At 45.1% G+C, this 25,045-nt stretch overlaps 1 protein-coding gene across 2 annotated transcripts in view; it reads right to left on the reverse strand.

Annotated features, from left to right (window-relative positions):
* Positions 1–22,232: 22,232 nt before the first annotated feature.
* The window catches only part of LOC115093715 (cytochrome c), a 68,000-nt gene continuing 65,187 nt past the window's right edge, over positions 22,233–25,045 (reverse strand). For both annotated transcript variants that reach the window (XM_029605880.1, XM_029605881.1), the window contains exon 3: positions 22,233–22,694. In XM_029605880.1, the coding sequence (XP_029461740.1) occupies positions 22,549–22,694 (146 nt within the window). In that variant the 3' untranslated portion in view covers positions 22,233–22,548. The remainder of the gene's footprint in view (positions 22,695–25,045) is intronic.

Raw genomic sequence — 25,045 nt, forward strand, 5'->3', positions numbered from 1 at the left:
CTTCTACAGGCTTCCTGGGTAGCAGAGAAGTTCAATCCGTGTTCTCCACTCCACCTTGTGTGCTTGGTGCAATTACCATGGCAGTCCTTCCAGGCAGGGTACTTACTGGAAGTCCCCTCCCCTCCTTCGCCGTGCTTCCGGATCGATGAGTTCAGGTATGTTGATGTGTCCTTCAACCTCCCCAATGTTGGATGCTAGCAGGAGTGCAATCGGGTGGAGGAAGGATCACCCTTCTTGACAGCAAATCTCATGTATGTCCATGGGCGTTAGCTTCCCAATAGGTGGACAAACCAGGCAAGCGTCCCACGGTCTCCATGGACCGAGGTCCTGAGTGTGATACCAATCCCATTCGAGCTTTGTCTCTGAGTGGTCCTCGTTGTATGCGGGATACGAGGAAATTATATGGTAGTCTCTTCGTCTCTATGAAGAGGGAAGCATCTTGTACTAGGCGAAGCCCGTGTGGGCAGGTGGGGGAGCTTGGATTCCCTATTGCTTTTGGTGACCAAGGTGTACTAGGGCGGTCCCCTGCCTGACGAGGTAACCTGCCACTGTATGGTTAGATTCCCATTCTCAGGGGTAAAGTGTCACCACATCCATCTACCGAGGAATCCCTGCAAAGGCTGTGGCTATTCAGAGTGTGAGGCCTGGGCTCCTGTCTACTGCCAGATGAGTCCCACTTCTCGGTGGCCGTCTGTGGAGCCAATCCTCCTCCTTTGTCTATAAAGGGGATCATCCTCTGGCCACCCATGCGGACCATGATTACCGCCCTCACTGGTATCACTTGGATTTGAATCTGATGGTGTATGGGTGCCCCCCATCTTCGTTGGAGGCATGGTACATCCATTGGCAGATGGCCCTCCTTTGGGCCCCCATGAAGGGTGACTAGCACCAGAGTTGCCAGCTTTTACATTCGTCATATGTTGATCTGGCCTGATGAGTGAGGGGGGTAGGCATTGCATCCCCATGTTGCCCGCCTCGATTATTAGCAGGTTAAGTATAATCGCATGGCTAACACCGCTATCATTTTCTGACTGGTTGACACTTGCTGGCTGGGCACTGTGCCCTGCTACTAATCCAGCCGCAGACCATGGTCCTTGGATTTGGGGAGCCACATTTTGTTTTCCTTTATGCCGACTGTTGCCCAGGGCCACCAAAGAAATTTGCCAAATTTGGCACTTCGTTTTTCCGGTCTGTAACACATTGTTAGAGCCCTAAGTTATCCCTTTCTCTAATGAGTTGAAGGGTTTGGGCCCCATGTGACTGACAGTGAAGCCAGCTTCCTCAGCCTTGCTGGCGGCTAGCTGGCCTTCAAGGTCGCCAGTTGCTGGTGTTCTGGTTAACAAACCCGTTGCGAGACCTCTTTTCTGAGCGGGTGACTATCCCCGTAGAAAGATAGAAAAATGTCTCATCTCACCCTGGGGGAATGGAGGTAGACCTGAGATCTTCACCCCCCCCCCCCCCCCCGAGGCTTCTCCATCATAATGAAGCACAGCGAAGCTGGACTGCACTGTGGCAGGATCACTGGCACCCCAGTCGCAACTAACACTGCTTTGTCGATATCCAAAGCGGTCGTAGTATGCCATGAACCTCCACCCTGGGGCCAGGCAACCTCAATCGACATGACCAATGCGCTGGACAGGAGAAACATATTCTTTCTTCTAGGCAAGAGGATGGTTCAACTCCATGCATGTAAGCAAGATGGACCGACAGCCTCACCACTCTGTCATCCTGATCAGAGAGATGTTCGGTCAGAGAGTTTTGAGCACAGGCTCACACAGGAAGAGTTTCTCGAAGGGGCCTATCTCGGAAGTGCTAGAGAGTCATCTCACCGATTGGCAATGCTCTCCTCCGATAAGGCCTAACAAGGTAAGTCCACATACACCTGCTGGCCGGCATCCTAGGCCTTGCCTATATTTATGTTGGAGCAACACCTCCATAGGTCAGCGTACTTCCAGCATAGACTCTGCAAGTCAATGCATCGGCCAACTCTCCCCTGCACCTCAATCAGGTTGCGACACCTCTGTGCCAGTGAAGGGAGGTACGCAGCTTGGGATCCCCAAATGGAAGATACCCACTACCAAATGAACCGATGTCCCGGCTTCAACCAGTCACTCTGACGCTTCGATGTGAATGCCTCACTGCATCGGAAGCCTCGCATCGATGAAGCACGTGGAAGTCTCGGCTTCGATGAGGCACACAAATGTGTCAGGTTCGGCGAAAAGTGCTTCGATGCGTCGAATGGATGGAAGCACTTGGATGCATTGAGTGGCTGGAAGCACTTGGATGCATCGAGTGGATGGACATTCCACGATGCTCCACTCTGAACCAGCATGGGGTGCTTAACAGAGTCCCCGGCTCTCCATAGGGCCTTGCCAAAGAGGCCCTTCTCTGTCCTCACTCTCGGGGAAATCCCATCTGGGCCCCAGAGCGGACTCAATACCTGGTCTGACACAAGCAGCACAGGCCCAGCTTCCACCATCCGTTATGAATCTTCCTCCAAACAGCAAACAAAGGTAACTAAATTAATAACAAAAAGTAAGAGAGAAAGAGCTCCGCGTGCACCCAGCAGTACTGAAAGAACAAGACTGAGGCAGGATGGGAGTCATATGGGAGATACTCCCACACGGGCAGACAGAGCACAGCTCTTTGTGCTTTGAGTAAGCTCCGCCACCTAGAAGACTGGAGGACATTCCCCAAAGTCATGGCTAATTCAGCCTACTTATCTGTGGAAAAAATTTCATATGAACTCTGAAGAAGCAATGCAGTCTGCTGGAAACTTGTCTGACTAGGTTGGTTGAAAAAGGAAAATGGAAGAAGCAGCAGGGCCACAGATGCATAGGAAGTCCCATGCAGGTGCAGAAAAATGTAGTCCTTACCAGAAAGATCTGGAAAGTTTGTTCCAGTTGATACCACATACACTTGCATAATCCATTTTTGTGTCTGCTGAATCTGCTTGTCTTTGAAGAATATATTTTACCACAAATTTAACATACAATTCCAGATACTCTCCTTCCAAAGACAAAGACAAATTATATGACTATCATAATAAAATTTGTTGTTGCATACCTGATTACATCATAATTTTTCTAAATCAATTTTCAGTAAAAACAAAAAAAAATGTTCTTCATATGGATTAATTTGTTCCTTTTTAGGAAAGTTGTATGGAGGCATAATGTTATTACTTTCAAGCCAAAATGAGAAATTACTACTTACCTGACAATTTTCTTTTCTTTAGGACAGTCAGATGAATCCAGAACAAGTGGGTTGTGCACCTCTACCAGCCAATGGAGACAGAACAAACTGACGTCACAGTACATATACCCGTGCAGGGACATCAGCCTGCCAGTATTGTCTTCAAAAGCAATAGTGGATAGACTAGCAAAAACCTTGATTAAAAACAGATAACCATTTCAATACTCAGCCAAGAGGCAACACTGAGCTCAGACAAGAAACGTATTAACACTAGTCTAGGGACTGGATTAACACTTACCAGTAATCCCTGTAACACTTAGTCACATAAGAAGATCACAATGCAAAAATTCGGTAGCCACAGGAGGGGAAGCTAGATTTATCTGACTGTCCTAAAGAAAAGGAAATTATCAGGTAAGTAGTAATTTCTTATTTCTTAACGTCCAATCAGATGAATCCGGAACAAGTGGGATGTACCCAAACTACTCCCAAATAGGGCGAGAGGCTGCCCATGATCCAGACAAAACCATGCAAAGGCTGCATCCTCCCAGGCCTGCACATACAGACAATAATGAGCCGACAAGGAATCACCATTTACCTGACCCCTGAAACAGATGAGAGCCGCTACTTGCATCTTTAAGGAAATGAGAGCCAAGCCTTTATTCAAGCCATCCTGCAAAAATTCCAAAATGAGCAGAATCTTGAACAAGGACTGAAGAGTACTTCGATCCTCACACTATGTCTCAAACGTCTTCCAAACCTGCCAAGGAAGTGGAGGTTTCTAGCTCTTAGTAAGATGGAAATCACTGCTGCAGAGTATCCCTGCTTCAGCAAGCGAGCCCTTTCAAGGGCCATACCTTAAGACAAAATGTAGTTGGATCTTCGTGAAGGACAGGTCCCTGCCTCAACAGCGTCCTGCGTGCCGGAAGTTGAAGAGGCAAGTCTACCAGGAGCCTCCGCAGATCCGCATATCATGGTCTATTGGGCCAGTCTGGAGCTACCAAGAGCACCATCCCTCTGTGGTGCTCAATCTTTCAAACCAATCTGCCTAATATGGGCCATGGATGAAAGGCATACAATAACTTGTCTTCCGGCCACTCCTGCACTAGTGCATCGATCCCTAATGACTTCGGATTTCTCCTGCGGCTGAAGAATCGCAGAACTTTCGCATTGTGCAAAGTCGCCAGGAGGTCCAGGAATGGAAGACCCAGTGATCCAGCATCACCTTGTCTGACAACGTCCACTCTTCCTGGATCCAGACTCTCTTTGCTGAGAAGTCTGTCCTTATGTTGTCTCTTCCTGCTATATGCCTGACATTATTCGGACGAATCGACCTTTCAGCCTATCGTCTAACTGTAAACATGCCAACTGGACCACCCTGGCTTCCAGCCGGAGTGATGTTCTAAAGAGGCTTTCTGCATTCCAGCGTCTTTGCGCTGTCAGCTCCTGACAGTGAGCTCCCCAATAAAGGAGACTCGCATCGGTCATCAATTCTAGCCAGTCTGATTGGGCTAGGGAGACTTCATTCCTTAGATGATCCACCTGCAGCCACCACTGCAGTTGGGAAGAGACCTCCATCGGCAAGTGGAGCCGAATCAAACAGTCCTGAGACTGTGGGTTCCACTGAGACAGCAGAGAACGCTGTAGAGGACACATATGCCCCATGGCACCACTTCCAGGGTCACCGTCATTAAGCCAAGAACCTGCAAGTGAGACCACCTGGTTGGGTGCAGAGTGTTCGACAGAACTGGGCCAGCAACTTCTGAATTTGAGACGAACCGAACTCCGAGGTATTCCAATGACTGAGCAGCTTAAGACTGCTTTTGGTCAGGTTAAATACCCAGTCGAGCTCCTGAAACAGGGAAGTCACCTTGCGAGTCACCAGGCAGCTCTTTCAGTGACTTGGCGCAAATCAGCCAGTTGTCCAAATAAGGGTGTACTAGGGTTCCATCCCTTCTCAACTCTGCCGCAACAACTACCATTACCTTGGAAAAGGTTCAGGGAGTGGTGGCCAGACCAAATGGCAGTGCTCGAAACTCAAAGTGGTGTCCCAGAACTGCGAACCACAGGAAACATTGGTGTTCTAGTCGGATGGGAATGTGAAGATACCCTCAGACAGATCCAGAGAGGCCAGAAATTCCCCTGACTGCACAGCCATTATCACCAAGTGCAAAATTTCCATGCAAAAATGCTTCACTCGCAGAACGGTTCACACCTGTGAGGTCCAGGATGGGAGAAAAAGAGCCCCCCTCCTCTGGCACAACAAAATAAATGGAATATCGCCCTGGGCACTGGGACCATAGCTGAGGAGCCTTGCCACTGTACCTTCCACTACCTGAGTCTTCCATGGGGAGTGGCAAGGAACATAAGAAAGAACATAAGAAAATGCCATACTGGGTCAGACCAAGGGTCCATCAAGCCCAGCATCCTGTTTCCAACAGTGGCCAATCCAGGCCATAAGACCCTGGCAAGTACCCAAAAACTAAGTCTATTCCATGTTACCATTGCTAATGGCAGTGGCTATTCTCTAAGTGAACTTAATAGCAGGTAATGGACTTCTCCTCCAAGAACTTATCCAATCCTTTTTTAAACACAGCTATACTAACTGCTATACTAACTGCACTAACCACATCCTCTCCATTAACATTTCCAGAAGAACACTGTGGAACTCCATCACATATCCTTCTCGTATCAGCTCCAGTATCCATTGATCTGATGTGATTTCGACCCACCTCCAATAAAAGAAAGAGAGGCGTCACCCTATCTCCTGTTCCTGAGAGTGGCTCAGCAAACATTCATTGGGAGGCTCGGGAGGTTCCACTACCCAAGGCTGCACCTCTTCTGGGTTGTTGGGGACGAAAGGACTGAAATCTACCAAAGGGTCGAGTCCTCTGAAAGATCTCTCTATAGGGTCGAAAAAGCTTTGATCACCTAGCATGACCTCTCATGTTAAAGGAGTGCTGCCCCTGCTTCTTATCCTCTGGCAAAATAAGGAACTGGTCAGTGCTGCAATCACTGACCAGTTTCTCCAACTCGCTCCAAAGGCAAGCCGTTAAAGGGCAATATTTCAACCATAACTGACACCTGGCCGCTACTATCGAAGCAACCCCACTGGTTAATGTGTGGACCAGATCACAGCCTGCATCTGCCAAGAAGGCAGCAGCTTGTTGTATAACTGCCCTGGAATTTACTCCAGGGAGATCAACCTCCTGGGAGAGAAGTAAACAAGAGCAAGCCACCAAGGAATAAGAAGTGATCTGCAAGGACATTGCCACTGCTTCAAATTCTTGCTGAAGGATAGACTCAATCTTTTTATCATAAGAACATAAGAAATTGCTATGCTGGGTCAGACCAAGGGTCCATCAAGCCCAGCATCCTGTTTTCAACAGAGGCCAAAACCAGGCCACAAGAACCTGGCAATTACCTAAACACTAAGAAGATCCCGTGCTACTGATGCAATTAATAGCAGTGGCTATTCCCTAAGTAAAATAAAGACTTGTTCTATTTATAATGTTATTTGTTATCTGACAACCTGTTTTATTGTAATGTCACTGACACGATTGTTTCTACTTATAAGATTTGTTCTTCTTTTAATATTATTTGTTATCTGACAATTTGTTTCAATGTAACGCCACAGATGCGATTGTTCAGTTTCAATGGAAACCGACATGATTTGATATCTTCTTTCAAGAATGTCGGTATATAAAAATTCTAAATAAATAAATAAATAAATAAATAAAATTGATTAATGGCCATTAATGGACTTCTCCTCCAAGAACTTATCCAAACCTTTTTTGAACCCAGCTACACTAACTGCACTAACCACATCCTCTGGCAACAAATTCCAAAGCTTTATTGTGCGTTGAGTGAAAAATAATTTTCTCCGATTAGTCTTAAATGTGCTACTTGCTAACTTCATAGAATGCCCCCTAGTCCTTCTATTATTCGAAAGTGTAAATAACCGAGTCACATCTACTCGTTCAAGACCTCTCATGATTTTAAAGACCTCTATCATATCCCCCCTCAGCCATCTCTTCTCCAAGCTGAACAGCCCTAACCTCTTCAGCCTTTCCTCATAGGGGAGCTGTTCCTTCCCCTTTATCATTTTGGTTGCCCTTCCCTGTACCTTCTCCATCGCAACTATATGTTTTTTGAGATGCGGCGACCAGAATTGTACACAGTATTCAAGGTGCGGTCTCACCATGGAGCGATACAGAGGCATTATGACATTTTCCGTTCTATTAACCATTCCCTTCCTAATAATTCTTAACATTCTATTTGCTTTTTTGACTGCTGCAGCACACTGAGCCGATGATTTTAAAGTATTATCCACGGTTTCCGGGGCGGATATCCGGTTAAGATGGTGGCACAAGCAGGACGCTTTAAGATCTTTGAGCAAATTTCTTGGTTTTTTTCTCTTATAAAACTAAAATGCTGCCTAAACGCAAAGGTAAGGTGAGGGTATACCCTATGGAACCTATACCCTCACCAATACAGCAAGAAATATTTCGCTATCTGTCCACACCTACCAAAGATCCAGGAGCCGAGGACTCCGTTGGGCGGAGCGGAGTGGGAGAGCCTCTCGCGCCCTAGGACAAGGCGTCGCTGAGTCCCGATCGAAGGAAGGCACCAGCGCAGAGGGGAGACGGGGAGGATTCAGAAGCAGACCCAGGAAATGTTTGTACTTCCGGGGTCGACCCTGAGTCCGAGGAGAACGCTGCCCAGGAGACGCCGCGAGTGTCAATCCCCCTGCCTGTAATCCCCGTGGTAAACCTCGCAGAGGTAGAGGAGCAAGGAGCAAGTGGTATCCAGAGGACGGTACATCGAGTTGGAGGGAGTCCTATCGACCCTATCCCAGGCGGTGAGCAAGGTTTGGGAGAGATTTGTGCAGCAGGCGTCCCAGGCAATGCTCCCCCCCCCCCCCCCCCCGTCCCACTGTGGTGACTTTAGATGGCCTCTGGAATTTGGTGGTGGGGTTTAGAGCTGAAATGAAAATTGCGTGCGAAAATTTGAGCCAAGCTAATGCCAAACAATTCCAAGATATATCCGCTTTGGAAAAAAAACTGAGACAAATAGCAGGGTGCAGTCCTTGGAAAAAAAAGAGGAAAAGAATCAAGAGTTTAAAGCTTTGGTAGTTAAAGATCGGACTAGGCTGGACAGACGAATGGAAACTTTGGAAAATAATGCAAAAAGTTTGAAATTACGATTCTTAAATTTTCCTCATATTGTAGGAGAAACTCCATTTATTACACTTAAAAAAATTTTCTCTGAGATTTTGAATTTCTCTGATATGGACATGCCAATAGTTAATACTTGTTATTTCTTACCAAGTAACAGAGAATCTAATGTTCCATTTCAAGGTGACCTGACTAATTTCTTGGAAAGTTCTGAATTGCATGTAATAGATAAGGGAACATTATTGATTTCTCTGGTAACAAATTTTGAAGTTAATAAAATTATGAAGGCCTATTTCAGGAATTATCCTATAAAATTTCATGATTCTAACATTAAAATATTTCCAGATTTAGCCCTTGCAACTCAGCAGAGACGGAAGAGTTTTTTAAACCTACGTCAAGAAGTTATTGCATTAGGTTACTTGTTTCTATTACGATTCCCTTGTAAATGTTTGGTAAAAAAGAGAGATGAATGCAATATCTTCTTTACTCCGGAGCAATTAGCAGGGTTCATAGAATTAAAAAAACAACCTACATCATCACCAGAGGCCTTAGCTTAAAAAAAAAAAAAAAAGAGTAGGTTTTGTCTTGTGTCACATATCTTAAGTTTATCCTTATAAAGTTATAATGTTATAATGTTATTTTATCCTTATAATGTTATAATGTTAGTTTTGTAAACTTGTAAATATTTTTTTTTCAGTTGTTATCACAGTTCCTATTTTTTCTCTCTCTCTTTACTCTTTACTACCTTTTTTCCTTCCCGCAACCTCTGCGCTTGCTATCACCTGGCCCCCCTCCTCTCCTTTTTCCAATCCTGCTCCCCTTCCCCCTCCCTGTTATTTGTAATTTCTTCTTCACGCATTTTCAATGTTGATTGTAAACCGGCATGATATGTCCTATGAATGTCGGTATATTTTAAAAGCATTTAATTAATTAAATAAATAAATAAATAAATAAAGTAATATGAATAAGTAACTCCCTGTATCTTATTTCAGCCTCAAATTAGAATCATTGATGTATAATTTAAAGATGTCATATTTTGTAAATTGATTTGATTTATTTTTTCCTTGTAATCTGAAGTAAGTATGATACTTGACTTTTCCGTTATGAACTAATATTTTTTGGTTTGTAAAATTTAAAAAGTTATAAATAAAGAATTAAAAAAAAAAAGTATTATCCACTATGATGTCTAGATCTTTTTCCTGGGTGGTAGCTCCTAATATGGAACCTAACATCATGTAACTACAGCAAGGGTTATTTTTCCCTATATGCAACACCTTGCACTTGTCCACATTAAATTTAATATGCCATTTGGATGCCCAATCTTCCAGTCTTGCAAGGTCCTCCTGTAATGTATCACAGTCTGCTTGTGATTTAACTACTCGGAATAATTTTGTATCATCCGCAAATTTGATAACCTCACTCGTCGAATTCCTTTCCAGATCATTTATATATATATTGAAAAGCACCGGTCCAAGTACAGATCCCTGATGCACTCCACTGTTTTCTCTTTTCCACTGAGAAAATTGACCATTTAATCCTACTCTCTGTTTCCTGTCTTTTAACCAGTTTGTAATCCATGAAAGGACATCGCCTCCTATCCCATGACTTTTTAGTTTTCGTAGAAGTCTCTCATGAGGGACTTTGTCAAATGCCTTCTGAAAATCCAAATACACATCAGCAAAATTGCTTACCTTGTAATAGGTGTTATCCCAGGACAGCAGGATGTAGTCCTCACATAAGGGTGACATCAGTAATGGAGCCCTATGTACGGAAAACTTCTGTAAAAGTTTCTATGAAACTTTTGACTGGCACCAGTGTGCCTACTGAGCATGCCCAGCATGCTATGATATTCCCTGCCACAGGGGTCTCCCTTTAGTCTTGGTTTGTAGCAATAGCGTTAGCCAAAAATAAAATAATAAAACGTATCGGACCCAACTCCGCGGGGTGGCGGGTGGGTTTCGTGAGGACTACATCCTGCTGTCCTGGGATAACACCTATTACAAGGTAAGCAATTTTGCTTTATCCCAGGACAAGCAGGATGCTAGTCCTCACATATGGGTGATTAGCAAGCTAGAGGCTGAGTCAATTTGACATGTAGCAACAGTGAAGTATTGTTGATGGAATGAATCAGCCGAAGATCACAGCAGGTTGGACGTAGAAGGAGTTGGGATTATACTGGAAACAAGTTCTTTAAGACAGATTGTCCATAGGCTGAATCTTGTCTTCCTTCTTTGTCTAGACAGTAGTGAGCTGCAAAAGTGTGAAGAGAACTCCAGGTTGCTGCTTTACAAATGTCCAGAATAGGTACAGAGCGAAGGTGTGCTACTGAGGTTGACATTGCTCTGACTGAATGTGCTTTTACTCGCCCTTGAAGAGTAAGGCCTGCTTTTCCATAACAAAATTGAATGCAATCTGCAAGCCAGTTTGACAGAGTATGCTTACCCACTGCTTTACCTGGTTTGTTTGGATCATAGGATACAAACAGCTGACTGGATTTTCTTTGGGCTGTAGTGCGGTTTAAATAGAAGGATAACGCACGCTTACAGTCCAAAGTGTGTAAGGCTCGTTCACCTTGATGGGAATGAGGCCTAGGAAAGAATGTTGGTAAAACTATGGATTGGTTCAAATGAAATTCCGTGACAACCTTAGGAAGGAACTTTGGATGTGTCCGGAGGACTACCCTGTCATGTAGGAACTTTGTAAAAGGTTCGTATGTGACTAGTGCTTGTAATTCACTGACCCTTCTAGCTGATGTAATGGCTATAAGAAAGACCGTTTTCCAAGTTAGGTACTTAAGGTCACAGGTATTTATGGGTTCAAATGGGGAACGCATGAGCCTAGTTAATACTACGTTTAGGTCCCATTGAATGCTTGGGGAATGAATTGGAGGTTTAATGTGAGTTAGGCCTCTCATGAATTTACTGACGAGAGGCTGTGTGGAGAGAGGCGCATCACCTAGCTTGTTATGATAAGCTGAGATTGCACTTAAGTGTACCCTTACAGATGACGTCTTAAGACCAGAGTCTGAGAGATGGTAAAGGTAATCTAGTAGCGTGGTAGTGGGGCAAGTGAAAGGATCTAAATCTTTCTGAGTGCACCATAAAGTAAACCTTTTCCATTTGTAGGAATAATTCTTTCTAGTGGAAGGTTTACGTGCAGCTATTAGTACCTGAGATATATTAGTTGAAAGGTTGAATGGTTGCAAGATCAAGCTTTCAACATCCATGCTGTCAGGGACAGGGATTGAAGGTTGGGATGGCGCAACTGACCCTGTTCCTGAGTTATGAGATTGGGAGCTACTCCCAGGCGAATGGGATCCCTGACTGAGAGATCTAGCAGTGTGGGGAACCATACTTGTCGAGGCCAATATGGGGCTATGAGTATCATGGACCCCTTGTCCTGTTGTAGCTTTACTAATGTTTTGGTTATGAGCGGTATTGGTGGATACGCGTATAACAGGCCTGAGTTCCAATGGCGAGCAAACGCGTCCTTTGGTAAGTTGTTCTGCCGGAAGAGGAAAGAGCAGTAATTGTTCACTTTGTAGTTCAGAGGTGACGCAAAGAGATCTATTGTTGGTTGACCCCAGCGTTGAAATATCTTGGTTGCTATCGCTGGGTCGAGGGACCACTCGTGTGGTTGAAAGTGGCGGCTGAGGCGATCCGCTACTGTGTTGTGGATGCCTGCTAGGTAGGTGGCCCGTAGTAGAATTGAGTGTGCTAGGGCCCAGTCCCATATTTGAGCTGCTTCCTGGCAAAGGAGGTACGAGCCCGTACCACCCTGCTTGTTGATGTACCACATGGCTACTGTGTTGTCCGTTTGGATCAGAACAGTCTTGTGTGAAAGGCAGTCCTTGAATGCATGTAGAGCATAGCGTATAGCTCGAAGCTCCAGGAAGTTTATTTGAAAAGAGGCTTCTTGTTTTGTCCACGTGCCTTGCGTCTTTAAGTGAGCAATGTGCGCACCCCACCCCAAGGTGGATGCATCTGTTGTTAAAGTCACTTGTGGAACTGGTTGCTGAAAAGGCAGGCCTTTGAGCAAGTTGATTACGGATGTCCACCAGAGAAGAGATGATCTTAGATCTGGTGTGATACGAATGGGAGTGGACAATGGTTGAATGGCTTGAATCCATTGAGATTTGAGTGTCCATTGCGGTAGGCGCATGGTCAGTCTGGCCATGGGAGTTACATGAACTGTTGAGGCCATGTGTCCGAGTAGGGTGAGGCACTGATGAGCTGTAACTCGAGATTGATTGCGAACTGATTGTGCTAAGAGGACGAGTGCCTGAGCACGGTCTCTTGGAAGAAAAGCTTTTGCTGTGATAGTATTGAGATCTGCACCTATGAACTGTAACTGGTGAGATGGTGTGAGATGGGATTTCTCGTAGTTGATGAGAAACCCCAAGGAGTGAAGTAACTGCATTGTGAGATGGAGAGAAGTGAGAGCACCGTTTTGTGTTTGACTTCTGATTAGCCAATCGTCCAAGTAGGGAAACACATGTACTCTTTGCTTGTGAAGATGTGCCACCGCTACTGCAAGACACTTTGTGAACACTCGAGGTGCTGAGGCTAGGCCGAAAGGCAGTACTCGATATTGGAAGTGCTGACCTTCCACCAGAAATCGCAGGTACTGTCGATGAGGAGGAAAAATGGGAATGTGAGCATAAGCGTCTTGAAGATCCAGAGAGCAGAGCCAATCTCCTTTTTGAAGAAGAGGTAGCATGGTGCCTAATGACACCATCCTGAATTTTTCTTTCTTTAGAAATTTGTTGAGATTTCTGAGATCTAGGATTGGGCGTAGGCCCCCGGTTTTCTTTGGAATGAGGAAATATCGGGAGTAGAATCCTCTGCCCCACTGAGGCCTGGGAACTTTTTCTATGGCCTTGGCAGTCAGTAGGGTGGATAATTCTACTTGTAGAATTGTGTAATGATAAGACACTGTCCAAGATGGGATAGGAGGATTGTCGTTTGGTACAGTGAGGAAATCCAAGTGGTACCCTTGAGATACAATTGAGAGTACCCATTGATCTGTCGTGATGGAGTTCCAATTTTGATGGAAATGAGAAATTCGGCCTCCGACAGGTAATTGTGGGCAAGGATTTTTGGAATGACTCATGCTCTCTGGTTGGATTTCAAAATCCAGACGTGGACGCTGCAGGTGGAGGCTGTTGAGGTCTGGCAGGTCTCTGGCGAGGTTGTGACCTTTGAGTAGGCCTTTGCTGTCTGGGTCTGGCTGCTGGGGGATAATACCGCCGAGGGCGGTAATATGGTTTCCTTGGTTCTCTTCTTGGAAGCCTCCTAGAAGGTTGGTGTACTTCTTGCGGCAGCTGAGATAGTTGTTTAAGGGTCTCAGTGTGATCCTTAATTGTCGCCACCGCCTCTTTAACTTTATCCCCAAAGAGGTTTTCTCCAAGGCAAGGCAAGTCTGCCAAGCGCTCTTGTACCTCTGGTCTCAGCTCCGATGATTTCAACCAGGCCCATCTTCTGGCTGTGATTCCTGACGCTGACAGTCGGGAGGCTGTTTCAAAGGAATCATATGTTGCTCGAACCTCGTGTTTACCCGCCTCCAGGCCTTTGTGCACGAGTTTTAGTAATCCGTCCTGAAACTGGTCAGGTAACTGGTGTGACAGTGTTTCTACCTGTTTCCACAGGTCTCGCTGGTACTGATTCATAAAGAGCTGGTAAGAATTTATTCTAGATACCAGCATGGCAGCTTGGAATATTTTTCTTCCTAGATTGTCCAGGAACCGGTTATCCTTACCAGGAGGTGTAGAGGCATGCTGTTTTAACCTCTTGGCCTTCTTTTGGGCCGACTCGACCACCACTGACTGATGCGGTAATTGTGTTTTTTGAAACCCTGGGATGGGCTGTACCAGATAAGTGGCATCAGCACGCTTATTGACCGCTGCCACAGACCCAGGGTGCTCCCACATTCTGTACATCAATTCTTGTAGGACCTCATGGACTGGAATGGCAAGAATTTCCTTAGGAGGATCTACGAATTGGAGAACTTCCAAAGTTTTTTGTCTGCTGTCTATCTCTGAAAGGAGGGAGAAGGGAATTGTTTCAGACATTTCCTTTATAAAATTCGAGAAGGAAAGATCCTCCGGTGGTGATTTTCTTCTATCCTCTGGTGGTGAGGGCTCAGAGAGGATATCTTCCCCTGATGAATATTCTGAGTCACTAGAGTCCAGAGGATGTTCTATAGGCCTAGAAGGCTTAAAAGGAGTGTCAGAGAGTGGTGTTTGTGGCCTGATGGGTGGTATGACACCTGAGGGGCCTGGTAACGGTTCCTGATGGAGATCAGAACCTGGATGTTGAGGTGCAGAGGAAAGAGCGTATATAAGTGAGTCCAATTTTTTCCATCAGAGGTTGAAAAATGGACGTATCATGAGATGGTACCGGCTGTGCCATCGAGGTCGATGGCCGCATTGGCATCGATGGAATCTGGGGCATCGACATCAAAGGCACCGCTGGTTGCGCCCTGGATGGTACCAGTCCTGGAACCGACGGCATCGTTGATGGTGATTTCCTCGGCATCGGCATCGCGTGTACTGGCGATGGAATCGGCGATGGTATGAAGGCCGGTGTCGATGGCAGGAGAGGAGTAGTCGGTCGTGGCATCGCTTCCACAAAGGCATCCTGAACCGCTTGGCGTATATAAACGTCAAGTTCCGCCCGCATGGATGGTGTGAACAGAGCACCCATGGGGGGAGGCGGTGGTGGCGACATCAGTACAACCTCAGAGCCCTGAGGAGGTACGGTTCCTTCCGCCGGAATCGGCGAGGATCGCCTTGTCGATGGCTCGGAAGCCTTACCTTTGAGCCGGGGTTTCTTGGACGGTGCCCCGTCATCTGTCGATGGCTCACCGGCTATCGGGGTAGGTGATGCCGTATGCGGCCTACGATGCCGATGGTGATGTTTGTCTTTTTCGCGGGCTTTCTCACTGCCCGATGTTGAGGCCTTGGACGATGGTGAGGGGGAGGAAAATGGAGCGTCTCCCGACTCACCTGAGTGACGTTTTTTCAATACTACTTTTCTAATCGATCCAGCCGGAGACGATTGTTTGGAAGTAGATGGAGCAGTAACTAGTTGAATCTTGAATAGCTGCTCCATTTTGTCCAGCCGTAGACGTCGACCTTTCGAGGTCATCGTAGCGCATAAGGGACAATTTTTTACCTCATGACCCTCACCAAGGCAAAGTACACAGTCCTGGTGTGGGTCTGTGATAGACATATTTCTCGCGCATTTTGGGCATTTTTTAAAACCTGTAGCCATTTTGTGGCCGGACAGCCGTCGACGGCCTAAGACTCAGGTAAAAATGTTTTTAACCAAAAAATGGAACGGAACCGCGAGAACGGTAAAAACTCACCGCGATGACTAAACTAAGGGAGACCCTTTGCGGTTGAAGTTTTTTTGAAAGTTTTCCGTGAGGAAAATTGTGGAGAATCCCACAGGACTCCCAATAACCGCGAGGCTAACTGCTTCGCGGAAAAAAGAAGACTAAAGGGAGACCCCTGTGGCAGGGAATATCATAGCATGCTGGGCATGCTCAGTAGGCACACTGGTGCCAGTCAAAAGTTTCATAGAAACTTTTACAGAAGTTTTCCGTACATAGGGCTCCATTACTGATGTCACCCTTATGTGAGGACTAGCATCCTGCTTGTCCTGGGATAATACCGGTTCACCTTTATCCACATGTTTATTAACCCCTTCAAAAAAATGAAGCAGATTTGTTAGGCAAGACTTCCCTTGGGTAAATCCATGTTGACTGTGTCCCATTAAATCATGTCTTTCTATATGCTCTACGATTTTGATCTTGAGAATAGTTTCCACTATTTTTCCCGGCACTGAAGTCAGGCTCACTGGTCTATAATTACCCGGATCGCCCCTGGAGCCTTTTTTAAATATTGGGGTTACATTGGCCACCCTCCAGTCTTCAGGTACAATGGATGATTTTAATGATAGGTTACAAATTTTAACTAATAGATCAGAAATTTCATTTTTGAGTTCCTTCAGAACCCTAGGATGCATACCATCCGGTCCAGGTGATTTGCTATTCTTTAGTTTGTCAATCTGGCCTACTACATCTTCCAGGTTCACAGTGATTTCATTCAGTTCGTCTGACTCATCACCCCTGAAAACCATCTCCAGAACTGGTATCTCCCCAACATCCTCATTAGTAAACACGGAGGCAAAGAATTAATTTAGTCTTTCTGCAATGGCCTTATCTTCCCTAAGAGCCCCTTTAACCCCTCTGTCATCTAATGGTCCAACCAACTCCCTCACAGGTTTCTTGCTTTGGATATATTTTTAAAAAATTTTACTATGAGTTTTTGCCTCTATGGCCAACTTCATTTCAAATTCTCTCTTCGCCTGTCTTATCAATGTTTTACACTTACCTTGACAATGCTTATGTTTTATCCTATTTTCTTCAGATGGATACTTCTTCCAATTTTTGAAGGATTTTTTTTGGCTCAAATAGCCTCTTTCACCTCACCTTTTAACCATGACGGTAATCGTTTTGCCTTCCTTCCACCTTTCTTAATGCGTGGAATACATATACACTGCGCCTCTAGGATTGTTTTTTAAACAATGTCCAAGCCTGTTGAACACTTTTAACCTTTGCAGCTGCACCTTTCAGTTTTTTTCTAACTATTTTCTTCATTTTATCAAAGTTTCCCTTTTTAAAATTTAGTGTTAGAGCTGCAGATTTATTTATTGTCCCCCTTCCAATTATTAGTTTAAATTTGATCATGTTATGATCACTGTTGCCAAGTGGCCCCACCACCGTTACTTCTCTCACTAAATCTTGCGTTCCACTAAGAATTAAATCTAAAATAGCTCTCTCTCTTGTTGGTTCCTGAACCAATTGCTCCATGAAGCAATCATTTATTACATCCAGGAACTTTATGTCTCTAGCAAGTCCTGATGTTACATTTACCCAGTCAATCCTTCAAGGCCATTTCACCTTCCATGGGAATAGTAGTCCGCTTGAAGACTGCACATAGGTACATCTACCTTCGGAATACATAAGCACTCTCTTATCACTGGATCCAGAGGGCACAGGCCTTCCAAAACCCGACCTCCTTTGAAATTAGCCTCTGGGGCGCCCCACTCAAGAGCAATCAATTCTTGAATGGCTTCCATCACAGATTTCTCTTTGGCTCAGGCACTCAAACTGCCCCAGGAACTCTAAGCATTTTCAAGGTCTTGGAAATCAGAGCTGGCAGTACATCTCTATGAAAGAACCATAACATAGTTCTATACAGTTCTAATCCAGAGGGGAAATTTCACCATCCTCAAGAGAGTAAGGATTGGCATCATCATCCGTGCCATCCAGATCTCAATGTGGAGGTCCCGCTGCCACTCTGGGAGTACTCCAATGCTTAACAGAAGGTCCAGGCAAGGTTCTTACCTGCGCCTCTGCTGTGGGAGCATTAGATAGGGCTGTGGACTGTGCCTGAAGTAAGGATTGCAACCTCTGGAAAAAAATTCTATCCATGAAAAAGTAGAAGTATCCAGACCAGGAGGTACCTGAGGAGTATTCACTGAGCTACCTTCCCCTGCTAAGGAACCAGTTAGGGGAGTTCCAAAATCAAGCGCCCCACCTGAGTCGTCTTTACCCAGACCCACATCTGGCTGGAAAGAACCAGGCTTAGTGAAATCAAAGGAAGACAAGTCTCTCTGAGCATCCAAACAGCGCTGGCACAAATTAGTGGGCACTCCTGGCTGAGATGCCCGAATATGACAAGCAGTGCAAAGAGAAGGACGCTAAGCCTTCTGAGGCACACACTCTATTATGGCCAACAGTGTGCTAAGTGGCAACTGGAGGCATGTGTCTAGCTTTTTTCTTCTTTTTTCTTTTTTTTAATATGTGCACAACCTAGACGCACAAAATTATGTATCCAACACTTAGGCGTCTACCTAGGCGCTCAAAATAAGCATCACAAAAAACTTAAGCGCATAGTACAAGTTGAGCACAGAGATAAGCGTGTGGCCACTACGATGACGCTTAACATGAACACACAGACTACAAGGCTCGACTGCGCATCCAAAAACTGGGCACCTAACCTGGACGCACAGCTAGACGCACACACTGAACCGACAATCCTGTAGAGCAGGGGTCCCCAACCACCGGTCCGCGGACTGGGACCGGGCCGTGGGAGTTTTTTGCCGGTCCGCGGCGCCACCAAGCACCGGCAGGTGTGTTGCGCGCTCCCGGTCTCTCCCGCTGCTCTTCCTTCCCTGCTGCCATTGCCGCTGGGCTATCAGCATGTTCAAGCCCAGCGGGAACGGCAGCGGTGCAAAAAAAAAAAAGCTGTGGCATCCGCGGCTGGCCTTTTCTTCTTCCCGCCCCCGCCTCCCTCTGACCCGGAACAGGAAGTGGTGCGCGGGAAGGAGAAAGAGCCGTGCCGCATGAAAAAATAGCAGCGGCGACAGCAGCAGCGGCCCCCAAGCAATCGAAGCAGCTGATAATAGGTAAAGGAGACAGCAACGTGAGCCTCCCGCGGCCGATGGGATTCTTCTTTCTTGGCCTGCGGGGGCTGGAGGAGGAGGTGGTGCAGCTACCGTTTGTGCTGGGGGGGGGGAGGAAGTGAGTGAGAGAAAGAGAGAGAAGCAGTCAGCCAGCATGTGTGTGATTGACTGGTCAGAGAGCTGATGTGTGTGTGTATGTGAGAGACAATGAAAGTGATTGCTCAGGGAGATGACTGATGTGTATGTGAGAGTGTGAGACATTAGTCAGGGAGGTGACTGATGTGTGTGTGTGTGAGAGAGAAAAAGCATGGAAGTGAGAAGGCTGGGTATGTGAGAAAGCATGGGCGTAAGAAGCCTGGTGTTGTGGGGGTGAAAGAAAGCATGGGAGTGAGAAACCTGGGTGAGTGTGCATGCATGAGAGAGAGAGACTGCTTGGTAATGTGACGGTGTGTGTGAGAGAAAAAGACTGGTGTGTGTGAATGTGAGAGAATGTGATTCAGGGAATGAGAAGCCTGTGCACGTGGAGAGTGAGCATGGAAATGAGAGAGACTGGTGTGTGTATAACAGAGAGAAAGTGATTATGGGAATGAGAAGCCTGTGCATGTGAAGAGTGAGCACGGGAGTGAGAAACCTGGGTGTGTGTGAGACACAGCATAGGAGGGAGAAGCCTGTATATCTGAAAGAGAACATGGGAGTGGGAAGCCTGTGTGTGTGTGTGTGTGTGTGTGTGTGTGTGAGAGAGAGACAGACAGAGAAAGTGATTATGAGAGTGAGAAGCCCATATATGTAAGTAGAACACGGGAGTGGGAAGCCTGTGTGTGTGGCATGAGAGAAACTGTTCAGGAAGGTGACTGGTGTGTGTGTGCCAAAGACTGTTTGGGAGATGATTGGTGTGTGAGAGACAGAAACTGGTCATGGGGGCATGACTGGTATGGTGTATGTGTGAGTCATGGGCACTAAGAAAGAGGACCATAAGTATAGAGCTTAGCTTCTACTGCTGCTTCTGGTGTGTGCCACGGCCTGCAGGGAAGGGGAGTAGGACAGCTGCTGGAGGGGGTAAGTAAAAGTGGCTTTTTAAGTTTATTTTTCTTGACTGCCATTTTAATTGTGTGATGTCTGCTTTTTTGAAATATTTTATTGGTGTTTGGAGAATGTTTAATAGTTTTTATGAGTTTCTAATTGTTGGATGTTATTCTGTTCATAGCTGTTTTGAAACATGTATTCTGCTTATTAGTATAGTTTTACAATTATTTCTGTGTGGGGATCTATAGCTGCTTGCTAGTTCTGTTTTCCTAATAAGAGGTGTATTGGTTTTTAGGACCTGATTTAATATTTGTAGTGTTGCCTTTTCATAGTTAGAGTTGCTCCTGTTTGAGTGTATTCCATAATACAGGTGTAACTGTGTGCAGATTAGTTTATGTGCATTACTACAGATCCTGGGAGTATGTTAGGTGGGTTCGGTGTCTGTTACCGAGATGAAATATTTTGCTAGCATGTAAGCGTTTGTATCGGTCTTATTTGTTGTGTTTTCTCAAGAGGACATGATTTGGTGGTAAACTGCTGTCTTTTCATAAGTAGGGCTATTGAGCCTGGAAGTAGAAGGAGTTTGAGTTACTGTTACTGAGATGTCACCAGAACCAGAATATCTTTTTTGTAGGGTGAGTTGTATGGGGAATGTCATAATTCTGCTTTACATCCATTATTGTGGGACAGGGGGGTTCCCGTGGATACAAACTGTACTTTTACATCTAGCCCCATGACGATCATGGGTCAGTGTGCCATGCATATGAGAACCTATGGTGAGTTGAGTCACATTCACATTATAAATGTCATAATTAAATGATAAGTGTGCACTAAAATCCAACCCCCTCCATAACCCCGCCCTCATATGACCAAAGCCCCGCCCCTGCCCCGCCAGGCCATGGAAAAATGGTCTTGCTTGAAGCCGGTCCCTGGTGCAAAAAAGGTTGGGGACCACTGCTATAGAGGATAGCTTAAGATAGCGTGCGAAATGCTGTTGCAGTCTACCACGCTGCGCACAGCAAAAAAGCCTCAGAGCGGGACCTAGCCTACAGAGACTGCTCACTCCGCCAGGATGCCCATGTCCCTCGACCTCCCACGGAGAGGGACAAACATCGGTATGGTGCACAGAGTTTGAAGACCAGGGGAAGGAAGACGCCTACACAAAAAGAACCTCCTTCTAAGTGTCCGTATAACCTTTAAAAAAACAAAAAAACAAAAACAAAAAAAAACAACTTACCGGAGAGCTCAGCCTTACCTGGCTGATTACAGAGATGGTCTCCAGCTACGGGGGAGAGAGCAAGTGTTGTCACCACAGTGCTTGGTTTCCTGCACCTGCTGCCTTTTAGCTGCTCAAACAGCTAAGTCCACGCCGACTGAAAAACCAGCTACAGGACCAAAGGCACTCATCTAAGGGACCACAGAAATCACCTCAGGAATTCTCAACTGTAGGAGGGACCATTTGGTATGACCACAGAAGAACGGGGCAAATTTATTTCCTCAATTCTCCTTTTCTTTAAAATGAAATGTTCTCCAGTGGGGAGATGCACGTCCACCTTCTTTTGGTGACAGACAATACTGGCAGGCTGATATCACTGCAGGGGTATATGTACTGTGACTTCAGTTTCCTCCGTCTCCAACTGCTGGTAGAGGTGCATAACCCTATTGTTCTGGATTCATCTGACTGGCCACTAAGACATATAATTTAAAAATGAAGCTGCTGCACGGTCAGAGACATATTCTAAAAAAATAATCACTAGGGTTCTCCTTCAAAAGGTCAAACTGCACGTCTGAATGCTAGCAGTGAACTTTGCATATTAAATCAAAGTGCAGTACTGCACCAAACCTGGCCGTTTTCACAGCAGAATATAAAACAAATGTTATAATTTCTTCCTCAAAACATCAATAACATAATAGAAATCACAGTTAAAATGCCTCTAGGCTTTATGTGTTTTCTGTATTTAGATAAAGATAAGTTTAACAAGAATGTTTTCTGTTCAGCAAAGATGGCATATGGATCCCAAGCATGGTTAATAACTGTAGCAGATTCTAACCAGCTGCTTGTCTGACACCATCAACTTATGAGCTACTCTTTGTTTGGACACCACAAATCAGATTACAAAAACGAGATTATACACTTCATTCATACCTATGCCATAGCCTTATGCCTGAGGTTAGGAGAAAAAGAAAAATCAAACCTTCATTTGTAGGGGCTCATTGCTCTTGATATTCCATTCAGTTGGTTCACGGGAGTTAATTCATTTTTTCAGGATTCTCATGTTCCTACCCTACCTACCTCCTTCTAACACTATGCATACAAGGTATGTAATAATCATGCACAGTCAAAAACCACAGAGGCTATATATTTACTTGCATTGCTTTTTATGTTTAATGTTGTAAATGGGAAAGCTGCAGAGAGCATACCTAGTAAGAATAGTGGCCCACCTTTTGTAAAACAGTGCTAACAAAGGGCAAAGACAAGAAGTTGCCTGCAGAACATTCAGAACATTTTCGACTCTCTGGATCATAAGAATATGTCTGAAAACTCAGTCTTCATTCTTTCAAGACATAAGAAACTAACTGCGCATTAATACATGAATCCCTGAAACAGAATTTCGGTTTTGAAATTCTTTTCTCTCACACTATGGATACATCACAGTATATTAATATTATTGAGCTATATTTCACTAAGATGTTGCTTGTTTCAAGTATGCAATTAGATCTGCCCGCTCCTCCTTCTTTTTAATACCCGCAAAAACCATTTTAGTTCCAGGGATATACTTCTTTGGATTCTCCAAGTACTCCATTAGTGTGTTTTCTCCCCAGACAATACCTGGAAAACAAAAGAAAAATAAATATCTTCCCCATATCTTCCTTTTATAACTAATATAATGTCATTAGTTGACCACCCTTATTCCAAAAGATCACTGTAGGGGGCAATTTTCAAAAAGGCTGTGCAGTTGCAAACTACATGGCTGCTTTTAACTTGCCTATTTTACCCACATTTTCATGTATAGTACATATGTTAAAACCACCAATATACTTTGCACCTGCTCTTTTGTGCGGGTGGCCAAGGGGGGGGGGGGGGGGGGAGAACAGCATGCCTGATTTTTGAAAATGTCATAAGATCAATATTTTCTTCCTCTAACCTAAAAATGGCCAAAACGAATGTCACCTTTTAAATGTGAGTAAGCATATACATGTATTTTTAGCTGCAACTGAAGGTGGCAATTTTCAGACAGAGCAATTTACTCAGGTAAATCACTATTTGCCTTGATAAATGGCACGGAAAATTTCCTTCACAATGCCAAAAATGACAGGCAAGAAAAACTAGAAGATAGTGGACTCTGAATTACATCTTGATATTTTGGAAGAAAGGGAGGTAAACAAACATAGAAATGACGTCAGAAAAGGACCAAATGGTCCATCCAGTCTGCACAGCAAGCTTATGGATGTAACTAATGGCCATACAAGCCACCATTATAATTATCAGTTCCCCAGACTGTCAAAGTAGGGCCCTTATTGGTTTCTGTTTTAAGTCCTCTTACCATTGAAGCAGAAAGCAATGTTGGAGTTGCATCAACAGCATAAGGGCTTATTGGTTAAGGGTAGTAACTGCCACACCAGCAAGTTACCTCCATGCACTCTTTTCTTCATTCACATCCTCTAGCCTTAAGGGATCTACAGTGTTTATCCCATGCCCCTGTTCTTGTCTTCACTACCTCCTCTGGAAGGGCATTCCAGGCATCCACCACCCTTTCTGTGAAGAAATATTTCCTGACATTGGTTCTGAGTCATCCTTGCTGGAGTTTCATTTTGTGACCCCTAGTTCTACTGATTTCTTTCCAACGGAAAAGGTTTGTCGTTGATTGCGCATCATTAAAACCTTTCAGGTATCTGAATGTCTGTATCATATCTCTCCTGTACCTCCTCTCCTCCAGTGTATACATATTTAGGACCTTCAACCTTTCCTCATAAATCATTTGATGGAGATCCACCACCATTTTGGTCACCCTTCTGAGACCGCCTCCATCCTGTCTCTGTCCCTTTTGAGACATGGTCTCCAGAACGGAACACAGTACTCCACAGGAGGCCTCACCAAGGGGGATTATCACCTCCTTTTTCTTACTGGTTATAACTCTCTCAATGCAGCCCAGCATTCTTCTGGCTTTAGCTTTTGCCTTGTCACATTGCTTTGCTGTCTTCGTATAGCTAGTCATTATCACCCCAAGGTCTCTCTCTTGTTATGTGCACAACAGCCCTTCACGCTCCATCACATACAACTCTTTTGGATTACCACACCCCAGATGCATAACTTTGCACTTCTTGGCACTGAATCCCTGCTGCCATATCTTCGCCCACCATTCAAGCTTTCTTAAATCACGTCTCATCCTCTCTACTCCTTCTGCCATGTCCGCTCTTGCAGATCTTAGTATCATCCGCAAATAGACAAATTTTGCCTTCTATCCCTTCCGCAATGTCGCTCACAAAGATATTGAACAGAGCCAGTCCCAACACCGATCCCTGTGACAATCCACTTAACACTGTTTTCTCTTCAGAACAGGTTCCATTTACCATCACACTCTACCTTCTATTCGTCAACGACAGGGTGGCCAATGGAAAAGTAGCCCGCCTCCAATACCAGTGCTACTCTGTAGTTTGTAATCCATGCCATCACTCCCAAGCTTCTCATTTTATTCATGAGTCTCCTCTGTGGGACCTTATTAAAAGCTTTACTAAAATCTAAGCAAATAACATTGAGCGCTCTTCCCTGATCCAATCCTCTAGTCACCCAATCAAAAAAAAATCGGATTCATCTGACAGGACCTTCTCCTGGGGAATCCATGCTGTCTCAGATTGAGCAACCCACCAGATTGTAGATAGTTCACTATCCTTTCCTTCAGCAGAGTCTCCATTAATTTTCCCACGACTGAGGTAAGGCTAACCGGCCTGTAGTTTCCAGCCTCCTCTACTCTTGTGAAGCAGAACCACAATCGCTCTTCTCCAATCACTCAGCACCACTCCAGTCTCCAAGGATCTATTGAACAGGTCACATAGCGGACCCACCAGCACATCTCTGAGCTCCCTCAGTATCCTGAAATGAACCTCATCAGGCCCCATGGCTTTGTCCACTTTCAGTTTTCTTAGCTCTTCTCATACATTCTTGTCTGTAAACGGAGTTTC

This window comes from Rhinatrema bivittatum, chromosome 6, assembly GCF_901001135.1.
Source record: "Rhinatrema bivittatum chromosome 6, aRhiBiv1.1, whole genome shotgun sequence".
Taxonomy (NCBI): domain Eukaryota; kingdom Metazoa; phylum Chordata; class Amphibia; order Gymnophiona; family Rhinatrematidae; genus Rhinatrema; species Rhinatrema bivittatum.